The 19,829-nt window shown below is 36.8% G+C and overlaps 1 protein-coding gene across 1 annotated transcript; it reads right to left on the minus strand.

Moving 5' to 3' along the window:
- Nucleotides 1-2,833: 2,833 nt before the first annotated feature.
- On the minus strand, nucleotides 2,834-8,179 carry LOC106540994 (tetraspanin-6-like). The gene is made up of 7 exons (XM_087708026.1): nucleotides 8,087-8,179; nucleotides 6,807-6,995; nucleotides 5,885-5,959; nucleotides 4,767-4,862; nucleotides 3,689-3,838; nucleotides 3,156-3,239; nucleotides 2,834-2,908 (listed from the first exon to the last, which is right to left on the minus strand). The coding sequence occupies exons 1-7, from the start codon at nucleotides 8,177-8,179 to the stop codon at nucleotides 2,834-2,836; spliced, it is 762 nt and encodes a 253-aa protein (XP_087564152.1).
- Nucleotides 8,180-19,829: the final 11,650 nt, after the last annotated feature.

Below are 19,829 nucleotides of genomic sequence, written 5' to 3' on the forward strand. Positions count from 1 at the left end.
AAATTTTGTGTCATCTGCAGACTTTATAAGTATTCCAGTGGTGGGTTGCAGGTGGTACGCCCCAGTACGGGTGTACCGGAGCACCGGATACCATTCTGGTATGGTGCTCTGGACGGTTACCCACCCGCCCTCGCTCCTTACCTGTGCTTTAAGCTTTTGGCGCTTACGCGCAGGGTGCATATGGCGCTTGCACGACGCTCCGCCGAGCAGCTGGAGCATGGCGGAGGCTTGCAGAAGCATTGCAGGCAAGTACGACACACGCATGCACTGTGCGTGTGTGCGCATGCAGCATGCGCATGCATGTGGGTGACACTGGGGCCATTCCAACTGTACCGGTTGGAACAGAATCCGGAACCCACCACTGAAGTATTCCCTTAACTCCGGGTGATTGATAAAATGTTGAATAGCTGAGGACAGGATAGCCCAATGGCACTCCATTCAGCAATTCCACTGCTGCTTAAATAGAGTCATTAATATATGCTTTTAGAGTTTAGTAATTTAGTCAATACGTGAGTCCCATCTCTCAATAGTATCATCGATTCCATATTTTATGAAACAGCATTAGAAAGCACCATGTCAAAGGCTTTGCTGAAGTCCAAGAACTTGTTCGGTCTAGGCACCAGACTAGAAGCTAGGATACTTTCTTAGGCAAGAAAGTTCTCAGCCCAACTCACCTCACAGGTTTGTGGAAGAAATGCCAACGCGGCGGGAAAAGGTGTAGTTGTGTGTTAGCAACTTCCAGTTATTTAAAAATAATAATAAAGTGGATAAAATTAGATAGGATATGATAGATAGATTAGATAGATAGATAGATAGATAGATAGATAGATAGATAGATAGATAGATAGATAGATAGATAGATGATAGATAGATAGATAGATAGATAGATAGATAGATAGATAGATAGATAGATAGATAGATAAAGAGAAAACAAATCCATGCTGGTTCCTGTTAATTGTAGCATCCTTATCTAAGCACTGATAAATATGCTGCTTGTTAATCTGTTTAGATGCCTTAATCCAGTATGGTCATTATACTGACAGGTTTGTAATTTCCCAGCTACTCCTGACTGGTGATTTAAGCAATTGTAGAGTTCCACTAATTCTTAATAGAGGAAAATGTCTTTCAGTTTGATAGCTAGGAGTGTAATTACTTCTAGCTTTGCTCATGGATGCCTAATCTGCATCTATGCCCAGAAGCACCAATCCAATCCTATCCATAGTGAAACTATAGTTAACAAAAATCACCTTCAAAAATATTTCACCAGCATCAGCCATAATTGTATCACCATTTTAGAAACAGAAATGGGCTCTTTCTCTGAAAACTAAAATGCTAGACAATTCCACCTGGATTTTTGGTGCTAAATATAGAAATCCAGAATTTAGGAAACCTTCATTAACTTCTGTTTGCAGTTCACAATCTATGGAATTACCACCAATCTCTTCAGACTGCTTTGTCTTCTCTAAAAACACATTTGTTTAATATCTCTGACTCATACACACATCAGATGCTTTACTCTAGTGTTCCTTTAAAAATTGTTGCTATAACAAAACAGTAGATCCTCTCCACCCTTCTAGTTGATTAGCAGATAGATTTGCAGACTTCTTCAAATACTTAAAACAAATGAATATTTTCCAGGAGGCCAGGAAGGAGAAATGCTAAGGCATTAATTTAGCCCCATAAAGGAAATTCTACAGCCGGTGCAGTTCTTTTGGGGGGACATTCGTATAGATATTTTCTAATAATCTGGGTTTGGAATTTCTACCCAGAAAAGTAATGGTAGAAAACAAGAGTGAAAATAGCAAGTGATTTGAAACAATTTCCTTTGAAGGTCAAAAGTGGAATTTATGATCCAAGTCACTTTAAGGAGCCTGGCTTCATTTCAGAGAGATTAATATGGGAGATAGCTGACCTTGTTTCTGCAAAGGAGAAGGAATGTCCCTCGTTTATGTTTACTCCAAATTTAAGCATCTGCACTAGATTACAAGAATGGGTTTAGGATGTCCTTTATGTACTATTTACATATTGCACTATACTTGGCTTTTGAAGTTGGAGTTTATTAATTTACTCCAGTACTTTGAAGGGATTTATTGTCATTAAAATATCACTTTAGGTTGGTGCTATCTAAAAACACTATAAATTATGTAACAATGTTCACCAGCTAATTAGTTGTCTTTACATTAATGAAGCATTTTAGGCAACATCTGATCAACTTTGAATGATCTAGAAAGCTAAGTAGACGCAAGTCTAAAAAACAAGTGTGGGATAGATTGCCATTGCTGAAATTTTTGAGGAGGTAAATTCCCATTTTATTCCAAGAAAATTGCATGGCTATATCTGTGTAAATTTCGATTGACTTTACTTCTTAGTATGTTACTATCTACCATTTTCCCTTGCTATTTATATGACTAGCAGAGTTCCTTTAAGTGCCCAGCTAAGCAATACTTGTACATTCATTTACCTAACCAACCAGGCTTTGTCTTGCTAATTATTATACACCCCAGTTGTCTGAGTGTATTGAACCCACACTTCTTTTTAAAGATTGTCATCCTATACATACCCTACTGAATACAAGAGAGTTACTGTATCTACATGGAAATTTGAGTGGGATTGTCCTGTGTGAAGTAGGATCTCAACATTTTAGCAATTTAAATATTTGCAGATTGCCTTTAGCAAGGCAGAATCCATAGGGGTCACGAAAATAGGAGGGAAGAATAATACCAATGCAACAATTGTGTTTTAGAACATTTTATTTGGTGCTCTTCGTAATTGGGAAAAAAAATATATTTCAATTTCAATTCAGTTTTGCAGTCACAAAATGAATATTGTCTTCTTAAGCTTGTTCAATGATATCATAGTCTTCATTTGTTACTTTCAGCAGAATATAGCAAAGCATGATCCCAGTTACCTGATGAGAAAGTACAAAAATGCAGAAAGTGATTTCTGTAGGAAAATAAAATAGATCATTCCAGTTACATGGCATTTAGCTCTAAGCTCTACTGAAAGCAATAGCGTGATAGAGCGATTGTACAAGTGAAACAGTATTAAGGATCCCTAAAAAAAATTATTTGAAAGTCTGGGCATTCTGATTTGTCTCTCCAACCAAGCACTAAATGCTATTTATATAGTTCTTTATTTAAGTCTTTTATACTTACTTGACCAACTATTACAAATACTGCAAGTCCTCCCAATGCAGAGATGTTTCTTTCAGTCCAGGTCTTTAGTTTTAGAAGACAGCCCTGAGAAAGAAGGTGGGGAATGCATTCTAATAACTGCAATTGATGTTTCTTAAAAGCTAATCAAATTAAATTCAGTCAACAATTAAATTGATAAACCATTAGAGAGCCATAAGGAAGAACCTACAGGCATAGACTATAAATGTTAGATGTTATGCTTACTTTGGGATTGAGGGTTTATAGTGGTTCTACTCCTTTTTTAATGACTAGTTCTAATCAGAGCAGGTATTTAGCAAAAAAATCCACTTAAAACCAAGATTTGTCATGAGTTAGATTCTATCATCACTACATAGATGTAGCAACTAGGAAGGAATCATCCTGAACAAGAAGGTTCCTTACTTAATCCATTTTACAATATATTCCCAGTAAAAACCGTAACCAATTTAAAAGCACTTTAGATTCAAATGCATCCTTCCTTGAACAAAAGGAATGATGGCAATATGGAGTTTTACCTCCTGATTAATGCCAACTATATTTTGGTTTAGATCAGTAACACAGCTTTCCATGGGCACTTTACAGCAGCTTTTGGGGACAGATGAAGAAAGCAGTCCAAAGGTTGTGTTTTGCCAGTCTGTATAGTTCTCCACACCACAGCATTGAAACTACAGTAGGGAGGAAAGCATATGAGTTGGTAACAGAGAATATAGGGTCTCATGAGTCACTAGCTTCACTTCCTTAACTAAATGCAGAGATTTTCTGCTCAGTCTAGCCATACATCTTTCTTAAAGTTCTTGACAATGGGAAGATGAAAACATGATGTAATCAATACAGATAATAGAAGATAGTTTCCTTTCTTTGTTTCTCTACTAGTGTTAGATTTTGGAATTGTAAACCACTCCAATTTTCCCTATAAGAAAAGTGTCATCCTCACTAAATATTTACAATGTCTTCTGGAATCGTCAAAATATTGGTTTACATTGCCTCAACAACAGCTAAGTAAATAATCTAAACATCCGTAGTAGATAAATGGAGAACAAGACTCTTGGACAAAATTCCAAAAGGCTTTGCAGTTCTGGAAAACTCTCATTTTCTTATACATTTTCTTAGACGCAACTCAGATTCACATTAGTGATGCCCATGTCATTTTCCCTACATATCTACAGGCATGAAAAATAAAATCCGCAGAGATGATTTACTTGGAGCAATTCTATTTGAACATTCCCTTTGAACATTACCCAGTAATCACCCAGCTGCAGAATATATTGAACTTTTAACTGAGTTGGAAAACATGTTTTGAGACCAAGGGCAGTGAGCCATTTGCTAGTTAGCTCCAGTTTAGCCCAGTGAGATTCTAGAAACCCTGCCTCTGAATACAGATCAGTAGTCTAATCAAACTGTGTAGTTCAAACTTTTAAATTGTAAAACAACAAAACGGCGGCAGCAGCAACACTGATTCTAAAGGTTTGAGCCTATTTACTAGAATCAGCATTTAATTTCTAAGCTGTTCCTCTAATGCAAGTGAGAATTCGTGCTATCAATGTTTGTCTTAAATTAGGTTCAGTTGTTCCTGGGGTGGGGGAGATTCCTTACCTCTGCCTGGAGAGTATCCACCCCCTTGGTGATCTGCACTTTGTTATCATACTTGTTCAGTATCCTCATGAAATCCTTGGATATAGTCTGGTGTAGCTGTGGAGATATAGGATAATTAACTATTCCATAGATTGTATTGGAAGTTTAAGATGAGGCAAGTTGATTTCATAGATAATTATTATTCTCCTGTTCTGCCTCCCCAAACATTTGGGAATTTAATACTCTAGTAGTGGGGGGGGCTGAATTAAACATTCTTAAAATTGAAGTAACTAAATATTACTTACCCTTTTCTCAGTTGTTGGGTAGGAAAGAAAATGGAAATTCTAGAACATACAATTTTCAAAATCTTTATGCTTACAAATGACCTGAAGTTGTTTATACTCCTTTTGCTGTGAATCCAATTGACATATGAACTATATTCTAAAACTGCACCACTGATAGCAATGAAAAGCCATTTATATTTTAGGTTAATCAATTATTTTGAAGAGAAGGTGATTGCTTCATCTGAAATCAAATAATGTTAAAAGATGTCTTTTATCTGCAAGTTCTGAACACTATCCTGACATGATTGGCAGTGGTGTTCCTTTTAAGGTAGCTTGTTCTAGTCAATTACTTTTTAACGTTGGGGTACTTAACTCTGCAGAAAAAAGCAGCCAACTGACTCTGCGCCCCCCCCCCCATTCTATTTTATATTTTTTGAGCATAGAACTATTATCAGTTAAATATTAAATTACACATCAGGTCAAGCTCTTCTCCATTGCAGTTGCCTCCTCTGCCAGAGTGATTTGGGAAATAACTGATCATACAATATTAGCTAACAGATAATCATTGTTTGTATAAATCCTGTCACCCACTTCCTCTCTTTCCATTTCTCTATTTTAGAGTGACAGAGAAGACCAAAAAAAAAAAAAATCATCCTTTGTTAAGGAAATGGCAAAGTCCAGAATGCTGTACTGGACATACAGGTAGCTAGCAGAAATTAAGTATTAGTTCCCATTATGGCAATTCTCCATTTCTTTTGAGAATGCACACCTCAAGAAGCAAAAGATTTTGCCTCCCCTCCAGTTTGAAGATAAGACTTGGGTTTTGAACCAGAAACCTTCTTTCCCAAACCTTACCTTTAGTCTGCACGCATAGGCAGTGGCAACAATTAGGATTTCAGTGATCAAGAGCAACACCAGTAAACCTGTGAACTAGTGAGAGAGGGGGGGGGGGGGAGAGAGTTGTTTAGTTTAAAAGCCAGCAATTTATCAGAATTGCTTTTTAGAACACAGCACTGTTATTTTTACCCTTCTATATCCATCCCTAATTCTTATTCAGAGGTCCAATTCTTAGCCTAGTTGGTATATCAACCTCATTCTGGGACAACTGCAAAGCCAAACACAACATTCATCCATTATTGCGGTTACTTATCTTCTCAGATAGGTCAAAATGATGAAGTCACCATTAGAAAGAGTTGTAACTGAGAGGTCGATTGTGTCCAAGTTGAGCCACCAGAACCATACATGGTAAAAACTTGGCTTTGGTTATATAGTGACTGCTTTATATGCTTTCATTTCCAGGCCAATATATTTTGGGGCATATTAGCACTAAAATCAACAAGCAGCATAATCGGATAGTTTTCCCCAACACATTAACAGAACTGGAATATAAATGGCATACAACCATCTAACATAATTGTAGCTTCTTACAAAATAGAATTTTTATAGTCAATTCAAATAAAAATATATTAAACATTGGTTTACTACCACTCAATAATGGACAATTATATTTACAGAATTTCTAGCTTAATTTTTTGACACCAGAATACAATTTGTTTCCATGTATATGAGCTCGGGACTGCAATGGGTTTAGTCCAGTCATACCTTAAGAGCTGATCTGTGAAAGAATCAGAACTTAAGGAGATATTGCTATGGCATCTAGCAACTCCAAAGAAGATTGAGGTTCAATCTTAACCACATTGAAATGCATTAAACAAATCATGATTAACTCTATACATGTTCTATGTTGTATTTAATTGAATATTTGAATTGCACTTACAAATTTGATCATAGCTTTGTTAGAGCTGAATAAAGCAATTGCTCCAAAGCCAGACAGAATGATAATAAGCGCACCAATAACTGTTATGGTCACAGCTACTCCTGAAGCAGCTTCATTCAGTACGAGAAAAGCATTGTGGAGTTTCACTTGAAAACACACACCTGTGATTATTAACACAACTCCAGCAACCTACAGGTTAAAGCATAATTAAGAAAAATAGCTAGAGGTTATTCTTCATGAAGGCAAATGTATTTTTAGTCAAATTAATTTCAAACTACTTGTAACATGGATGTTCAAAGTCATGCAAGGGAAAGAAGTATAGCTAAAAATCTTGACTGTTACTTGCACAGACATTTGTTCCAAGCTCATAGTAGAGTTAACCCTTTCTGACCAAGGCTAGGCTTTAAACATCAAGCTAGGTCATTATGCGGTTTGTTTGGTTTCTAATCCATTATGTGGTTCATGGATTATTCAGTACATATTAAACAAGCCATGATATAACAAATTTTACTTTTTTAAAGTTTTAGGAGGGATGTTTAGAATTTCACACATAAATCAATAGTGTAGAAGAAATCAGGCTACTATATTCTTAAAAGAAATTAATTCTAAAAAATAGCAGTAAAAAGGAGATCTGTATGGATTTTTCTAGGAAAATATTCTATAAGGATCATAGCAAAGCCACCCACTGTTTGTAAAATACTCAAGGCTATCTTAAGCATTACATTATACCAATTTAAACAGAGTTTATTAAAAAAAACACAGCTGTGTATATACAAATTCAGAAAAACCATGTTTAGTGCAAGTGAATCAGGTCATTATATATTACTTATTCTAGGGCTGAAAAATTATAGTTAAATAGTATGAATTACAAGAAAAGGAAACATTTAAGCAAAGCATTTTAACTTAAGTCATTTATATTTAGTGAAAAATGTAAATTTTCTTTAGAATATTACATCTTGGAAAAATTGTGGCCTCACAATAAGTTTTAATTGCTAAATTATGAAAGTTGGGGGAGAAACCTGTTTTGCCATTGTGGTTTAGAAACACTGCTTTATGATTTAGTATGTTGTGCAAGCACAACCACAATCTTATTAACTTTATTTACTAAACTACTATATTTCCAGTTATCCTATTAGGGCTGATAACTGTACTATTATAACACATAACAGAATTTAGAAGCTGGTCCAAAACAAATGTAACATTTTATATTCTACATACAAAGTGAGACACGTTTACAAATTTAAAACACACACAAAAACACAAACAAATCAATACTTTACCCAATAAAGTAAAACAGTCATCCATAAAGCAAATTTAATGCACCGCTTCCATGTAATCCTTCTTTCTGCTCTCATTTTGCTGGCTACCTCCATAATGAGACTAATGATGAGGATCAATAGCCCTGTGCTAATAAATGTTTGCAATTATTACAGGTGTCCTCAATTTCAAACAAAAACTCCATTTACAGCTTGTGACATCACCTTAAAAAGGAATGCATTTACTAATGTTCTCAAACAGTTTTTTCTTTCTTTCAGCAGCCTCACTAAAACAGTAATCAGGCTGTTATTGTAGCCCACTGGTCCTGAAATAACTTTCATGTAGACTAGAGCAAGTTATTTCAGGAGCAGTGTGCTATTTTACCATAGCAGCCTGTGTGTGTGTGTTTGTGCATGGTATATGTATATATTATATACATGCATGTACAATTGGTTTTCTTCCTATCTAGTGTTCTTATCCTTATGCAAAGTGAAATATAAGTATTTCAGGCAGCTGAAGATAAACAGTCAACCAGGAAGAGCCTATCAGTGCATGCACCATGTGCTCTTGTGCCTAGAATCAGTAGATGGATTTGCAGAATGTTCTAAGTCCCTGATGGCGAACCTATGGCATGCCTGCCAGAGATGGCATGCAGAGCCGTTTCGGTGGGCACACACACCATCGCCAGCTGCTCTTCTGGTTTCCAGTGCCAACCAGCTGGTCTTCAAGGGGCCAGAGTGCCAGAAAACGGCCAAAAAACATGCTGTTTTGGGGCCTATCTCAGGCCATTTTTCTGGCTGTTTTCCAGGCTATTTTCAGGCTGTTTGGGGGGCATTTTCAGGTCATTTTTTGGGCCCAGGAAATGGTCTGAAAATGGCATGAAAAACAGCCCAAAAAACCAAGCATGTGCACCTTGGCCAGCTGGTCTTCAGGTTTCTGGTGCTTTGGCCCATGCGAAGACCAGCTGGCCGGTGCACATGCGCATCCTGGAAACCAAGACAGCTGGCTGGCACTTTCCATCACCCACACACGTGCCTGCATGTAGGTGTGTTCCAGTTTGGGCACTTCGTGCCGAAAAGGTTCACCATCACTGTTCTAAGTTATAAATAAATTTATCTACATCTACATCTAAGTTAAAATGTAGTTGGCTAATTTGTGGTTTGGTGTGTTCTGCAGAAGAGGCTGGGTCTGGGCCTTGAGTGGAACAAAAAGATACAATATAGGACAGAAGACAATTGATTCCTAAAGAACTCAGGAGAAACAGTTGTGCCCTGCAAGTAGACAACCAAAAAGGTAGTGACTCACTGCTACATGAATACTATATAAGAACTGATATGATGAGTGTTGATCAGGCTCGCCTAGGTACTTATGAAGTGTGCTGCCTGCCTGGGGCATGGATCAGGATTTGACAGCCAAGGATGATCAACTCCATACATATTTGTTCCTTACTGCTAATTCACAGAAGGACAAAAATATTGCAAACCCCAACTGTGGTTTGCCATAAATTTGGCAGAGCCAGGAAGGAAGCTCAAGAAACTTAAAGGATGATCTTGGTTTATAAGGGAAGTCAAAGGAAAGAAGAAGAGGGATGATTGGTTATGTAAATCATGTTGGCAGGATTTCGATTTTGGATCCATTGTCTGAATTATGGCCCAGAATAAACACCTCATGAAGGACGGGTGAAAAATGGCTCACTTTAAATATGGAGAGTTTTATCAGGAGACCTTTCAAATGAAACTTTAACTAAGATGAAAATCCTTAACTGAAAAGTTAAGATAAAGCTCCGGTATTGTAGTAGGTAATAGGAATGTTGCAGTAATGGAGACAATTAATCCACTCAGTAGGGAAAAAAAAGTTTAAAAGAATATTGTTTAGTATTTCAGAAATCAAACAAGAGAGGTGGAATTCTTAGCACAGGAAGGCAAATATAAAGTAATCAATAGAACAGAAACCTATTGGAGGATTCCTATATTTGGGACATAAAAGTCAAAGAATATAATTGTTTAAAATGAACAGAAGTAGTAGAACAAGTTACACAGTATAGTAAAGCAATAGCTGCTAAAACTCAATGAATAAACTTTAAGATATTGCAGGAAGCATCTGGGTTAAGTGGATGAATTAATTAATCACCATTGTTGGCTATATTTCCTGTTCCCCAGCTAAAAAGTGAAGAATCAGAAGATGGTTTCCAAAAGCAAATTGCAAATCCTTTCAAAAAGTTTATAGTATTAATGATTATAATACTAAGGAGTCAAATTACTGTTGGGAATAAAGAAGCATGGTCTTTACAGGAAATTCTAGGTTTGTCTTGCAGACAACTTCCTCCTTCAGGGGATGAAGGCCTAAAAGAATTAACTAATTTTGATGGTATACCAATTTTTGTCAAGTTTGCTTTTAACTCTGGAGGAAATAGTATTTCAGGAACTCCTGCATAAAAGTGATTATATTTACAGCTTACAACATGAGCTATTTGTAAACTATGTTGATATTTTTTCAAACCTGATTCTCATGGAACCCTAAATTCCCTGGAATTCCAGTTGAGAAAGATTGTTTTGTAACAATTAACAGGGAAGACTTAATTGAAGAAGTAGACTAGCAAGAGCATTAAGAGGAAGTGGTCGTGTGCACTATCTTGAACTTCAAAAGGTAGGTTTTAAGGAAGTCGGAACAACTATAAATTGATTTCATGCCAGGAAACCTGATGGGAAAATAAGGTGAGTGGGGGGCTCCTTAAAAAAGCAAACATTAAGAGCACTATCACAAAGAATTCCAGAAAGAAAAGGAATATAAGACAGCAGAAGAGGCAATTTGGATGAAGAGGAAGGATAGTCACTAAGGAAGAATACAGATAAATTATCTGGAACTGTAGAGAACTGTAGAACTGAGTTGAGTTTGGTGAAGAACAAAAGAAGCAGAACAAGAACAAGGGGGAAATGATGAAATGTGTGTAGGCATAGGACCTTTATGTGTGCCACTGTTACATACAAATACATGAGGGCTATTGCTTGGGTGAGATCACAACACAAATTTTGTGTATCATTCTACAGAAGCTCTGGATTCAAGGGTTGGCTTTGTCCAAATGACCTTCTTCAAATATGTTCAGAATAAAATAAATAGACAATAATCAGTACAGGTAATCCTTGTCTTACAACAGTTCATTTAATGACTGTTCAAAGTTACAATGGGACTGAAAAAGTGACTTATGACTGTTTTTCACACTTATGACTATTGCAGCATCACCTGGTCATGTGATCACAATTCAGCCATTTGGCAACTGACTCATATTTGTGTTGTTGTGTTCCAGGGACATGTGATCCCCCTTTTGCAACCTTCTGACAAAGTCAGTGGGAATCCAGATTCATTTAACAACCATATTATTAATTTAACAACTACAGAGAATCACTTAACAACTGTGCCAAGAAAAGCTGTAAAATGGGGCAAATCTCACTTAACAAATGTCTGACTTAGCAACATAAATTTTGGGCTAAATTATGGTCACATTTCCAGGACTACCTGCTACTCAGTGAACATGGCAAAAACTAAATCAATAACAAAGAAAAGGCAGAGCTATACTACCATTTTGTTGTAGTCCTCTCCAACAAATATATACGTTCCACAAGAAATTGTGGAGAGCTGGATAAATGGATAGAATTGATAACTTGATAAGTTTCAATTCTGCCCATTTAAAACAGGGGTGTCAAACTGGCAGCCTATGGGCTGAATGCATCATGTGTAGGCCATGCCCACCCCCACCCCCACAAATGGGAAAAATGTCACAAAACATGTCACAGGGCAAGTTTGACATCCATGGTTTAAAACATGATAATGGAAGTTTATTCTGAATAAGTGCACAGATGTAAAACTACATGAGCTGTAGCTTTAAAGCTAACTGAAAAGAAAGCTGATTATTTAATTGAACTTTTCTAAACCTTTTAGAAATCTTGGAGAATGGATACATACAAATGATGGTGATTCAATGTTTCCCATATTTCAAAATTTGGGGAAAAAAAGGTTCTAATTATTCAGACAGGTTTCTTGCATTGAATAGGAGGCTGGAAGCAATGGCATTTAAATATCTTCCAATTGTGTGACTAACTTATCCTTTGGAGCAAGTTTATGGGTCAATATGTCATACAGACATAGGGAATTGTGTTGTTTTACTAAGTGTGGTTCAGTTAACCATACATAAATAAGTTGTGCAAACACAACTGTTAAGTGACCTTTTTGCCCAGAAGTGCTAATGTCAAAATAAGAATTTGCACAAAGACAATAGTCAAGTAAAAGCTAAAAAGCAAAACTTGCAGGTGGTTAAAGCTTGAAATAAGTAAGGCAGGGATCACACCAAAGAGGAAATTGAATTAAATTCTCCTTTACGCTTGAATACATAGTAACAGGTGCCTTGGACTGCAGTATTAATTGATTCTTTATTTTATATGTATTAAAGACAGCCTAGAAAGGTTTAGTATTTTATATTAATACAGTATAATATTCAGGTTTCTGTGAGTCTTAAGGACTCTGTTAACTGCTTTGGTTCTATGGAGATTATTTTACTTTTATCAAATACACTTTTCCAAGTTCTGATTTCATTGTCCTGAAGTGGGAAAATTGTTGCTATCAGAGGCCTTTCTCTTTTCATTTTTCCTCAATCTCTAAAAGCTGAACAAAGCCACTTTAAACCATGGTTTCTTCCAGAAGCCACAGTGGCATCGCTACAAGCTGTAATTTGTATTAACTATCACAAACACGCTTTAAATTAACAAAATCATCTGCTTTTCAAACAGATTTGCAGCACTCTAGATCTTTCTTTGCTTCACTGATATGGTTGTGTTTTTTTTAAAGAAAAGCCTAAAAAAATATAGAAACTCTCCAGACCCATAAACAATAACCCACAAAATTTATGCTGATGGATCTGGGATTAAGATTGTCACTCTTTTCTTTTTGTACAACTGGTTGCAGAACTACTGTTTTTTTGTATAACCAAACTAAATATAAGCAAACTAGTCCAAAAGCAGGATTCAATTCAAGCTAGAAAGTGAATGGGTTATAGGGCTGATATTTTCAGAATTGGGACAATGGAGTAAGGTGAGGTTTGTTTGTTGGTCCAAATTCAGTATGTGAAGCCTCCCAAAGGACTTACCTCCTTTATTTAATATCTCCCCCCAAACCTGTCACATCCAAAAAAGATGTTTCTTGTTAAATTTGTCACTTGGTTTTTGAGAACAGTAAATATGGATTGGAACAGAGGCTTTTTAGACCACATCTTCAAATTTTGCAATTTTAAGATAAGTGGACTTCAACTTCCAAAATTTCTCAGCCAGCCTGAGCACAACACATTCCAAAGCTCCCAAATTTGAAAAACACTGTTTTAAACAGATTGGTCACAATTCTACTGAATTTGGTGATTGTTATTTGTGTACGGCTTTAAAAATGACGGAGGCAGCTGCCCCATCTGATATTCCATTGACCAATTCTGAATTATATTGCAAGAAAACGTTCCCCCAACTATCTGAAACCTACACATGTCTCAGCTCCCTTTGCTTCCTGGAAGCAGTGGATGCAACTAAAGATTATTAAAGCCACAAGTCCCATATTTTCTGTTGCTTTGTCTTAAGTAATAAACTGAGTAGATGTGGCTGATGAAAGATAATGTTTTGCTGGTCCTATATGAAATGGTGTAATCCTGAGAAGAATAATCCTGGCTCAATTTAAACATTTTTAAAGGTTGAATTCCAATTGAACTCAAGCTGTAGAAATGATTGGTGGGGTTTTTTCTCTCTTAAAAGCAGATCCAAAAGATTCTCTATTTAGTAGTTTTACATCCTCAATAAACTATAGATCAACCTGTTTGGAGCAAAAAAAAAAATTAAAGTAGCATAAGCACCTGCATGGAAGAATTCCTGGCTCTCTTGTACCAACTGTAGCATAATCTGTTTTCCTCTGCTTTCAAGTTATGGACTAGCTCCCAGCATTTTATCACTGTGTCCCAATCCGTGGCTCTAACTTTTTAGGTATGTGAACCAAAGCAATAATAGCTATATTCAAAACCTGGCAGCCATGCTCTTGGAAGGAGCAAATGTACAAAGCTACTATTATTATCATTGTCACGACTGGAGCTCAACCCATATGCAAAAGTGTTGAAATGCAAATTTTTGTGGCTGACAAGTTATAGATAGTCCTGGCAAGGGACAGGTCTTTCAGCCCCCAACATTCTTTGGGCCTGAGGTTCTAAAGAGTATTTTTGTGTGTGTGTGTGCCAAAATTGGAATTTTTGCATTCTCCCTCTCTCTCAATGGATTTCCCAAACGAGGCTGTTATTGCATAATGCCCCTCTTATTCAAAGAATGTTACAAGGAGCTCAACCTACTTTGTCCTCCATTTGTTCCCTTCCTGTCTCTTTTCAGAGAAAATCAATTAAAGAGAGAAAGAATAGCTGCACTGTGATCCCTGACTGTAATGCTAGGAGTTCTCCACCTGGAGGGGAAAAAAACCCACAAGCTCTGGCTAAGCAAAAAAGAGGGTTAAGGTCCAGCAACACTTGAAATTAAACCTTGATTTGAGAAGGGACATTTAATTTTGCCCTTTTCCTTGGGAGAAAAGTGATCACGTGATAGAGAGGTAAGTATAACAGTGGAGGCATTCTAATAAACTGCTCGGCTGAAAGGTTCCGTTAATGACAGCACATTCTATCACGTTCATCTTTTCATTCAGATTTCCAGTTGGCCATTTCTAAAATGACCTGAAAGGAGTCATTTTGTGGGTTTGAAAGCTGGATGCTGAAGACTAGATTCTGGTATTCAGAAGACTGAAAAAGCAGGTTAGGGATAGATCATCACAGAGAAAATTTATCCACTAAGGCTTCACAACAACTTGATGGCCCTTGATCAGTGGTGAAATTCAATTTTTTTTTACTACCGGTTCTGTGGGCATGGCTTGGTGGGCGTGGTGTGGCTTGGTGGATGTGGCTTGGTGGGCCTGGCAGGAGAAGGATACTGCAAAATCTCTATTCCCACCCCACTCTGGGGCCAGCCAGAGGTGGCCTTTGCAGGTTCTCTGAACTACTCAAAATTTCCGCTACTGGTTCTCCAGAACCTGTCAGAACCTGCTGAATTTCACCCCTGCAGATAATTCATGAATCACCTGATATTTGTTCTGGGTCTAAATGACAAGTACACCACAAGCCTCTGTTGAAGGCTTGCAAAAAGGAATGTATGAGTTCCTTAACTTCCCAACAAGTGTGTGTTACAGAAAAGTAGGCAATATACTGTATAGCAATTTCTCCTGCTTTTTTATCTGCTGAATAATATAAGCTGAAGAAGAATAAAAATCCTCAAAGGAGCCTTTGGAATGGGAAAAAGAAAAACTGAAGAGAGAAGCAACCCTCTCACAATTTCTGAGTGAATTAAAGATCAGGATTGTTAGAAGTAAAAGGAAAGACTATAAAGACTATAAAGTTGGTTTGTAAAGCTCAGGTAACCCTTTACAAACTTTTTGCTGAAAGTAGTACTGAAAAACTTATGCTCATTTTTATAATATTTATGATTTCTATTTTTTTGTTGGCTTTATTTTTCTCTGGCTTTTCCTTTAGTTGTACGTAAAGGAAATTTGTACCTAAATTGTACCTAAAGGAGATTAAATGCAGAATAAGGAAGGGAAGGGAAGGAAGGAAGGGAAAGAAAGCTAGAATAAACAGGCTTCACTAAAGCCATGTTTTGCAAACATTTGGAGTTGATGTTTGGTTGCTCAATGTAATAAGAGCAGTTTATGACGGAAGTAAGTAAATGGTGTGGAAATGAATGGTAAACTTAGTCAACCACCAAGCAAGGAATAGGATAAGTATGACTGAACACAAAAGTTACTGATCAGTATAAAAGAAGTACAAAACTGAATGAGGATCAAATCACAAGGCATCTATAGAGAAAGAGTGAGTGAATTGAGAGAAAGGAAAAACCAAGAACATTTGAGTGAATGCAGTTGATTAAACCTTCAGAAAGAGAGAAGTGAGAAGTTTAAAGAACAAAAGACCATGTATAAGTTCAGTGGACAGATGCTAAAGGAGTAAGAATGGTTGGCAAGAATGTATAGAGAAGTATAGCAAATGGTTTTGGCATAAACTTTAACATATTAAGGTATGTATTTCCATTTCTTTTCTAATTTCTTGCCTTTAATTTCTTTGGCTTATTATTTATTAGTTTCATTTCTATACCAATTCCAAAATGGAATAGCACTGTAATGAGGGTGCATGCATGGACTATATGTATGCTTTTTTTAAAAAAAGTGATAAAATCCTATTGGCTGCAGAGTTCTGCATGCTGTTTTTCAAAGGAAGAGAAGCAACGGATGCACCCGGTCAGAATGAGACTCAGGCTTTGGCTGTGGAACAAAACACTTGAAGTCACAGGGAGGCCTCTTCATAATGTTTAAGAGGCTGAAAAGGGAATTCTATAGAGTGGGTATCTCAGCTTGAGTGAAAGATATTTTTCTTTCCCAAAAAGCCCACACATTTTCATACAAGCACTGCCAAAATGGGGCAGGCTGGTTTTGTCCTTTTTCCGAATCAGTTGCAGATTGCTTTTAAGCCTGACACAGGCAGAAAATTATACAAGGTCATGCATCATACTTATCTATAATAGAATTTGCTACTTTTTCAAGGTACGTGGACTGATTTCTTTCTGACACACTAGGCTTTTCAGACATAATACAAAGCCATGATTCAGCATTACATTAAGGCACCATTAAGGACTCTTGTCTTCCACTAGGATTCCCTCCTTTTCCTGGGAATTTGCATTTTTGCTTTTGATTATATTTTCTGCTTTGTATGAACCCATTAATGAACACAGTATCATTAATGTGTTTACTGAGTGATCCAGTACATTACTGTTTAACGCTTTAATTTCAGGAAATATCAGTGAAATTAAAAATCTTTTAGGTATTGTTATCATTTGTGTCTATCATTTATCATTGAGTAGAAAAAAAAAGTCTGTTAATTGCCTGTGGACCTCCAAAACCATGCAGAAAAGCAGCCCACAACAGATCCCAGTTTATTTTTTCTCCCAGGTAGATCTAATGAATCAAAAAATGTAGTTTTCTCAACAGTGAAGCTTTTCTGTAGAAGAATGTGAAACTCCTGTGAAAATTGTGCTGCTGTTCATAATGCAATCCTGTTATAAAGTACAATTCCGTGAATAAATTTAAATTTTACCAACAAAGAAATAAAGGGAGACTAGTATAGCTATTTCAAACGGTTAAGCTCTCATCAGCTAGCCATACCCTTCTGGATTCGAACCCGGGCCGCTTGCATATTAGGCAGATGTATTAACATCAAGCAGACTGGGTTCGAATCCCAGAAGGGTAGGGCTAGCTGATGAGAGCTAAACAGCTTGAAATAGCTATACTAGTCTCCCTTTATTTCTTTGTCAGTAAATTTAAATTTAACACAAAATAGTTTGTGGTGGAAGCGACTGCCTGCGAAGGCTCCTGGATTGGGGCTGAAAGGCGAAAGCAGAAGCAGTATGCTGCCTCCCATATTTGCGTAGACCAGGTTGTCCTGATAGACCAGTCTCACTGGAAAAACATTCAATCCTGTGAATAGCATCACCTGAGAGAGGGAGGAAGATAGGAAGGAGGATAGGAAGGAAGGGGGAGAGAGAGGAAGGACAAGAATCTGCATTTTTCTTTGTCTAAGATCAAAGGAGAAGATGAATAAAGATTTTTCAACTTTAAAATGAATCCTTTGGGAATAAAAATGCAGCTGGTGTTTCCTTGATTTGGCAGTGTTTTCTGGTGCATCAGAATTTCTCATATTACTTCAATATTTGTCACAAAGATGTACTATCACTTACACTTGACTAGAACTGAGACTAAGTAATGAAGAAAAAATAAATGCATAAACTGGAAGATACTTGTAATCAAGAAGAGTTAAAATATCCCTACAATGGAATGATATCATTTTGATAAACATAAAGAAACAGCAGTCTGCCAATCCTCAATAAATGTATTTTGGAAAAGAAATAGTATATGGAAGGCGATACAGCTGTATACAGCACAAGTAAATATGACACAGTATTCGAATAAAATATTAATATATGACTTACTGGGCTTTGCATGCAGTAACAAACCAGGAAAATAAAAAAATTATGGTACCCAGAGGAGGGATGAGTGCTAGTTGGAGCCCAAATGTCATTAAAGACATCATCTGGTACCCTTACCATAATTTGGAGTTATTTCTACAATTTAGGTTGATATGCATCAAATATGTGACATTGGCATACAGGTAGTCCTCAATTTACAACCATAACTAAGCTTGAAATTACAGTTGTAATATATAAACAGATCACCACTGGTGGGTCCTACCAGTTCGGACTGGTTCGGCCAAGTAGGTAGTAACTTGGCCGCCCACGCATCTGAACCAGTGCCTATGGCACTACCATCTTGTTTTTTGCTTCTGCGCATGCGCAGAAGCAATTTTTTTTTACTACTGTGCATGAACGCGTAACTTGCATCAAGTGTGCGTGTGCCCGAAGTGCATCTCTGAGTGAACCGGCAGTAAAAGAATCTGGAACCCACCCAATTACCATGTGACTACATCCAATTTGATGACCTGTTTTCTGGTGGTGGTGAAGAATATCACACAGTCAGTCAGATGACTGTGCAAAAAAAATGGCAGACAAAATAATATATTACAATTGGTGGCTTATCATTGGGCAGTTAGAATCTAATTTTGCATAGACCAAAACAGAACCTGGCCACATTCAGAGAAACTACTACTTACTGATCCGATAACAATAGTTGTATATAGAAGATATCAGTTTTCCCCGTATATGTTTTATTAGGAAAGGTGTTCTATATTTGAGTCCATGAGTCCTTATAGAAGATGCGGTATAATAGGATGTGAGCTTTAAGTTGAATGGCCCCTTGTCCTCTGGGGCACAGTCTCAGTTTACATTGGGGTTTTGTTTTTTTGTATTGGCCCTCCAAAACTGCTTCTGGGAAGCATGTTGCAATGCACTAAGGTTAATGCCCTTCGGATTTTTGGGACACCTATTTGATATAAATATCTCATTGCTTTAAAAGGGGGAAAGACAGTATTCTTGTCAAGAATATGAAATGAGTTTACTATTGCTTTCTTGGTATTTTTAAAAAAATTCCTAGTGAAAATTTCTTATTTCCTCCCATCCAGTTAAAAGACAAGTATGATGGATATTTTCTAAAAAGGACGAGATCAAACTTTCGTAAGGTTCCTTGATATTGCATCACTGAATTTCAGCATCAGATTACAATGAAAGAACAGGAAGATTCACCTTCATATTTTTACAAGGAAAACAAAAAAAAAGAGCATTTAGTATTTTGTTTAGATTTAAAACCCACGCTAAGAAAGCCTTCCAGTCTAACAACATATTAGACTTAAAATATGACTAATAGATGACTTTATGTGTTTTGGTAACACAACCAGGTAATGTTCCATTTGCACATCCTCTTGAAGGGCAATAGAAACACTGATGTTACATATAACACTCCACATTATTTTTGCAGTTGCCAATAGAGAGAAAGCAGACAGGAGACACAACACAGGTATGTTAAAACTCAAATGTATTTTTTATAACAAATGTATTTGTCTTTTCTTTCCTGAGGGCTCAGTTACTTCAAAGGTTTGTAATCTTCACATCAGCCTTTTGAAACAGGTCTAAGAGAGATTCAAGATTCTCCCTGTCTCAGATTGTACAGAGATATCAAGGCCTTTTTGTGCAGACTTCTGTAACAAACAAGAAA

The sequence above is a fragment of the Thamnophis sirtalis genome, unplaced genomic scaffold (genome assembly GCF_051295495.1).
Source record: "Thamnophis sirtalis isolate CommonGarterSnake01/CBP01778 unplaced genomic scaffold, rThaSir2_p1.2 scaffold_1, whole genome shotgun sequence".
In the NCBI taxonomy this organism is placed as follows: Eukaryota; Metazoa; Chordata; class Lepidosauria; order Squamata; family Natricidae; genus Thamnophis; species Thamnophis sirtalis.

Coding starts and splice junctions, on each gene's coding strand:
- LOC106540994 (XM_087708026.1), bottom strand. CDS start 8,179: ATGGAGGTAGCCAGCAAAATGAGAGCAGAAAGAAGGATTACATGGAAG. Junction 4,863..5,884: donor CCTATGCGTGCAGACTAAAG/GTAAGGTTTGGG, acceptor ATATCTCCACAG/CTACACCAGACTATATCCAA. Junction 2,909..3,155: donor TATTTGTAATAGTTGGTCAA/GTAAGTATAAAA, acceptor CTTTCTCATCAG/GTAACTGGGATCATGCTTTG.